The sequence below is a fragment of the Malaclemys terrapin genome, chromosome 16 (genome assembly GCF_027887155.1).
Source record: "Malaclemys terrapin pileata isolate rMalTer1 chromosome 16, rMalTer1.hap1, whole genome shotgun sequence".
In the NCBI taxonomy this organism is placed as follows: Eukaryota; Metazoa; Chordata; order Testudines; family Emydidae; genus Malaclemys; species Malaclemys terrapin.
This window is the reverse complement of record NC_071520.1, coordinates 20,015,001-20,021,458: the sequence shown is the minus strand read 5'-3', so window position 1 is coordinate 20,021,458 and position 6,458 is coordinate 20,015,001. Positions and strand designations below refer to the sequence as shown.

General features: G+C 49.8%; 1 protein-coding gene across 1 annotated transcript in view; it reads left to right on the top strand.

The window, feature by feature from the left end:
- The first annotated feature begins 947 nt into the window (after positions 1–947).
- The window catches only part of PUS1 (pseudouridine synthase 1), a 12,565-nt gene continuing 7,054 nt past the window's right edge, over positions 948–6,458 (top strand). Inside the window, exons 1-5 of the mRNA XM_054006753.1 lie at positions 948–1,124; positions 2,984–3,202; positions 4,679–4,816; positions 5,970–6,072; positions 6,330–6,458. The exon at positions 6,330–6,458 is cut by the window's right edge and continues 569 nt beyond it. Coding sequence (XP_053862728.1) covers positions 1,032–1,124; positions 2,984–3,202; positions 4,679–4,816; positions 5,970–6,072; positions 6,330–6,458 — 682 coding nt within the window. The 5' untranslated portion in view covers positions 948–1,031. The remainder of the gene's footprint in view (positions 1,125–2,983; positions 3,203–4,678; positions 4,817–5,969; positions 6,073–6,329) is intronic.

Genomic DNA, 6,458 nt, shown 5'->3' with positions numbered 1-6,458 from the left:
GAATGGCTGTTTTGGAGGGTTGAACCAGGGCTGCAGGTTGAATGAAAAGGTAAGGAAGCATGCGGTGAAGGGGTCGGGTGGAGGCTGAAGGCACTGAGGACGAGTGAGGAGAGGAAGAGAGATGTAAGCTGATGGGGAGGAGTTGGGTGGATGGTGGATGACAGCCCCATGGAAGGGGGGAGAGACGCTGGGCGCACTCAGAGAAGGAGAGAGCCAAGAGGTGGAGGGATGAAATACGACGAGATGGTGGAGGGCCCAGATCTGTTGAGAGATGGAGGGGGCATTCCAGAGACAGCCAGAGCGGGGGCAGGAGGGAGACAGGTGTGAGGCTGAGAAGGGTAGCACAAGCGGGGTGGGGTGGAGATGTGGATGTGGGGCAGGAGGGAAGGCCAGGGCCAGACTTGGAGCGAATGTCACACACAGGTCAGAGGGTGGAGGGGGGGCCTAGATGCCTGGGGCCAGGAGTGGCTGAACCCAGCCTCGCTCCTTACATTGACAGAGCTCAGCTCCCCCCCCGCAGCGCTGGAGAAGCCGGAATCCAGGCCCCCGCAGCCGGCTCCTGCCTGCACGGGACTGGCCCGGCCTACGGGATCCCCGCAGTGCGCAGCGCCCGGGGAGTGCGGATCCCGGCGGTACCCCGCGCTGCGCTCACTTCTGCAGGCGGCCCGGCCCCGGCGGGGGCTGAGGGAGGGAGCAGGGCGCGGGCAGCCCCCCAGCTGGGCCGCGGAGCTTAGCTCACCTCACGCCCCCCGCCCCCGCTCACTGCCTTCGCTCGGTCCCGCCCCTCGCTCCGCCTCCTGCTCCGCCCAGCACCAGGGCAGCCCGGCCGCCGCCGAGTGCTAGGAAGAGTGTCCTCGCCCGGCGCCCGTAGGGGATCCCGGCCCGGGGGTAGGTTCTGTGCCCACGTGGTGCCGGTGGAGCCCCAGCCTGGCAAGAGCCGCGTAAGTGGCCGCGGCTGGTGCAGCTCGTGCAGTGGGTGGGGGCGGGGCTGTCCCCCGACTCTCCCGGTGCGGGCGGACCTGGCGGGGGCCATGCCTGGGCGGTGGTTACTTCTCAGGGCGATGGCCCGCGGCCTCTCGGCGAGAGCGACCTGCGGCGGCGGGCGGCCGAAGAGAGCGCCCGGCGTACGTACCCGTGTCGGGCGGGCGGGCGGGCTCCTCCGGGCGCGGCTGGGCTCGCAGGCTGGAAGATGGGCGCGGGAAGGAGACCAGGGAGGGGGAAAGTGCCTGATCATGCAGCTTCCTTCCTTTTACAGTGCTAGATCCTCAGGGTGTCCGGGTGCGTACACAGCCTCGGCTGGGGTGGGGTGCCCGGTCCTGGGCGGCGGGGTGCAGGAAAAGGGGGAGAAATGGGAGAGCAACACAAAGGAGTAAAGGTCTAGAATACATGGCCTGTGAGAAAGGCAGGTTTGTTTAGTTTGGAGAGAAGACGGTACATAAAGTGCTAGAACAGGGAGGGTGAAAAATTGTTCTTGTTAGTCTCTGAGGATAGGACAAGAAGCAATGGGCTTAAACTGCAGCAAGGCCGGTTTAGGTTGGACATTAGGAAAACTTCCTGTCAGGGTGGTTAAGCACCTGCACAAATTGCCTAGGGAGTTTGCAGAGTCTCCATCATTGGAGGTTTTTAAGAACAGGTTAGACAAACAGCTGTCAGGAATCGTCAGGTTGTTAGGGATTCCTGCCTTGAGTGCAGGGGACTGGATTAGGTGACTTCTTGAGGACCCTTCTAGTCCTACACTTCTATGATTCTTTGTCTCTTATGCACTTCCCAGCCTCACTCGCTCAAGGTGGCTGTTCTCAAGCATTCTGTATTAGATAATGTATGCTGTGGCATATGCCATCACTAAGGCTATGTTTTAGTCACAGGTACTTTTAGTAAAGGTCATGGGCAGTAAACAAAAATTCATAGCCCCTGACCTGTCCATGGCTTCTCCTATATGCCCCAGACTAAATCTTGGGAAGGGGCGGCCTGGGGGTGCAACGGGTGCTGGGGAGGGGTGGCTGTGGCGGTGCCAGGGGTGCTGGGGAGGGGTGCAGGTGGTGGCCTGCGGCCCAGGACCCCCGCTGGTGCTGGGCAGGTGTGTGTGTAGTGGGGCCAGCAGGCTCCTTACCTGGCTCCGCACCTCCCCAGAAGTGGGGATATCCCCCTCACTCGGCTCCTAGGTGGAGACGTGGCCAAGCAGCTCTGTGTGCAGAGCGCCGGCTTCGTAGCTCCCATTGGCTGCCCGGCTGACTGAAACTTTGTACGAGAGTGTGGCCTAGTGGAGAGAGACAATAGAGGGGGGATGCAGGAGAAAGGTGAGATCCTTCCTGGCCCTGTCAGTGGCTTGTTGGGTGACCTTGGGCAGGTCCCTTCTCATACTCCTTAGTTTCCTGATATGTAAAATGGGGCTAAAGATGCTTGTAAAGTGATTTGTGTTTGGATGAAAAGCACTTTTAAAGAGCTAGGAATTATTTTTAGTTCATTTATAAACGGGGGAGCCCATTGGGCACCTTGCTCAAGGAACAGCTGTGTACCAACAGCTGTGCAACCCTGTTTGGACTAATGTTGGACAAGAAAGAGTGAGAACATGACCAAATTGTATAATGCTGGCACAGGCTTGATCTACGCTTAAAAGTTAGGTCGACATAGCTACGTTGATCCGGGGTGAGAAAAAAACTAGCTACCGTAGCTCGGGGGATGGGGGCGTGGGTGTTCCTACACTGACGGGAAAAATCCCTTCCATGGGACTAGGCTTAATCTATGCTACGGGGTTATGCCGAGGTAGCTATCCCAGTGTAATCTCCATAGTGTAGACATAGCCTAAGTGGAAATGTTCTTAAATTACTTTCCCCATAGTTTCTCCAACTTGCAACCAAAAAGACTAAACTGCAGCCCAAGTGCTGGGTGTGATACATTCGCTGTTTGTTTTTTCCACTGATGGAGGTGCCATTTTGTTGTTCCACTCCTTGCTGAAGCCTGCTTCCTGCTCTGTCCTTTTCAGTGGTTTGCAATGGCTGGGGAGATGAGAGCAATGGCTGTCAGTCAGGCAAAAAGACTTAAGAGCAGCAATGAGGAGACAGAAAACCAAGAGGAAAATGGACACCAAGACAAAAGATTCAAGAGAAGCCAAGAGGATGCGGAGGATCAGAATAAAAAATTTCCCAAAAGGAAGATTGTGCTGTTGATGGCATATTCTGGGAAAGGCTACCATGGGATGCAAGTATGTGGTTAGGCAATAAATGCTGTTCAGCCTCTTGCGTTTGGGGTGCATGTCTGTCTGCATCAATATGCCCAAAGTGGTGCAGTATCTGAAATGAGGGGAGGGAGGCGGTAGCCAAGGACGAGCAGCTATAGGCTCCAAAAATCCAGGAGGCTGGGGCATGCATTGCTCAACCTCAGATTCAGGTGTGTTAGTGCCATTCAGAGAACATGATTTATGTTATGCTAGCAGCTGGTCCACACCAGCTTTCCCACCAGTGCAGATCCTGGTAAAACTGTACTGGGCTTGTAGCAATGATGGGAGATTTTTCAGAAAAACCTTGCTGCAGATAAGTCTCCTGTGTGGACTGAAAGCACCATGCTGCAGCTCCACCAGTTCAGCTAATGATCCTGGTGCTATCTTATGACATCCCTGCTACCTTTCCATTGAGCTCTTTGGTTGAGGCTCTGCAGTTGTGGCTGTTTCTCTGGCTCCTGGATTTTCCCAGCCCTGCTCGTTTCATTTCTAAAATGTTTGGCCACTGTCGGAAGACAGGATACAAGCATCTGTGGGCTAGATGGACCTTTGGTCTGACCCAGTATGGCCGTTCTTATGTTTAGATGTGTACAAGCAAAAATGGGCATAAGCATTACACTCCAGAATGTGTCCTCTAGAGTAGTTGGGTATTCAATGTATCATTGAAACACACACAGCACAAGGTCCCAAAACACGCAGATTACATTTCTGCCTCTTCCTGTTGCATTTTTAGAACCTGTCTATACTGGGGATACTTGCCCTAATGCAGCCCCAGGGTTTTGATGCGCTGCACTGGAGTGCAGTTTGGAAACAGGCTAACCTGCTCTGCTGCAGCTAAATTACACTGTGGGGGTGGGTTTGTGTTGGTGTAGCATCAGTATAACAACACTGCTACAAAGTGTCTCCAGGCTAGACAAGCCCACAGATACATGGCTGCTCTCTTAACCAAGCTGTGCAGAAAGCGACTTTTCCAATGCAATAGTAGCAGCAAAGTTGTGAGCCCTTAGATTTATACAATCTAAGAATGTATAAATCTAATGTTATGAATACGGTGACCCAGAATTCCAGTGTGCTGGCTTTGGAGTGATGGTGGCTGTACTGGAATAACATCTCCTTTGGTGCTGTGTTGCAGAACCACAGGTTGGTCACTTGTGGTGATCGCCACACAAATCCAGTTACTCACGGTTTGGGCAGGGGTTGAGGAATCACCTGAAATCACTTCTATCTGTTACCAGCTACAATAGCAAAAGAAATACTGAAAATATATCTGTCTCATTCATGACTCCAGGTAAAATATAATTGGTAGGGTTTGCTAGAGAGGGGCAGTGCTGTTTTGTTTTGTGAAGAGAGAACTTTGAAAATTAATTCGGACTCCAATGGTTATTGAGTTCTGGGTAACGATGGATGTTCAAAGAAAATATTAATTATAGTTTTCTTCCTCTGTTTTATCTTTCTCTTCAGCGAAACGTGGGGTCCTCGCAATTCAAGACGATTGAGGATGACTTAGTATCTGCCCTCGTTCGGTCGGGGTGCATCCCAGAAAACCACGGTGAAGATATGAAAAAAATGTCCTTTCAGAGGTGTGCGCGAACAGACAAGGTGTTGAAGCTCTTTCTTTCGTGCTCTAACAGACGCTAGTAGCACTGAGATTGTTGTGATGTCTCTGATCATGTGCATTTTGGATCACAGATGAGAAATAAGATCACTTTTATAACATGGAGTTCTCATTTGATAGTGAATGTATAATTATACTAAAGATAAAATATTTGTAGTGTGTACCCTTCTATTAAATTAAAGTATAAATAAATACTAGTTAGCAAATACCAGGGTAGTAACTAGATATCTGTTAAATTTGTAAAACTGCTACTTTATCCTCTCAGTTGTGACCTCTGCTTTTCCACTTTAATTGTGTTCGTCTATTTGTTACTTCTTCCTCCCAACCCATTCCTGCCCTGTTTGTGCCATCCTGTTTGATATACACCTCTACCTCGATATAACGCTGTCCTCGGGAGCCAAAAAATCTTACCGCGTTATAGGTGAAACCGCGTTATATCGAACTTGTTTTGATCCACCGGAGTGCGCAGCCCTGCCCGCCCCGGAGCGCTGCTTTACCGCGTTATATCCGAATTCGTGTTATATCGGGTCGTGTTATATCGGGGTAGAGGTGTATTAGGAATTTTTGCATTGGGGACTGTTTTTTTTTCTTTGACTAGCACAATGGGGGCCCTAATTTGTAACTGAGATTCATTGATGCTCCCATGATGTACAAGCTTGCATACAGCACGAGTTTGGTTTTGTATGAGTCAAATACAGTGAAATAGCACAGAGAAGTGTCAATTTGCAACCTTATCCCTTCCTTCACACTAACCAAACTACCCTGCTAGTCCATGAGTGTGCAGATGATTTTGTGGCTGAAGCACAGAGTTGGGAGGTCTGGGATTCATGGCTTTGCTACAGTAGGCTTCTATGTGACTCTTGGAAAATCCTTTAAACTCTTATTCTCTGTCATCTGTTTTACAAGTGGGGAAAAATATCATGCATCTTAGATTTGCAGTGGTGCTGAATTTTCTGGTGTGTCTTTCTGTATGGTTCTGACTTTATGGTACTTCACTTCAATTTGCAATGACCGATAACAGCAAAGAAATGAACCGAGAATGTGAACAGACTATCCATTTTAATTTTTTGTTCTGATACAGTTCTTTCGCTGTGGCACAACTACCAATGTGTGTTCTCGTTGTTTTTGTTTTCCTAGGGCGTGTCTGCCGCTGGACAGATTGTGTCATTGAAGATCTGGTTGATAGATGACGTTTTAGAAAAGATCAATAACTGTCTTCCTTCTCATATCAGAATTCTGGGTAAGAATAATGGAAAAGTGGGTATCCCAGCAGTGTGCACAAACACAGATTTTAATTTAAAGAGGAATTCTTTACCATGCAACTTTTTGCTGTACCATTCAGATATTTTTTTCCCCAAATATTTCAATGTGAAAAGGTGTGCGCCCCCCACCCCCTTTCTATTTTGTATAGGTTCTTCTTAGTGGGTGAGGATTGTAATGTGGCTGAAATTAGCTGATTCAAAAGTTTTGTTAACAAAATGTCATTTTTAAAATGAGGATTGAAAAGAGTCACCGGGGGATTCAGCTCCAAGAACAAATGTGATGCCAGAACCTACTTCTACATGATACCAACATTTGCCTTTGCCCATAAAGACCATGATATCCAAGTTGAAACTTACCGACTGA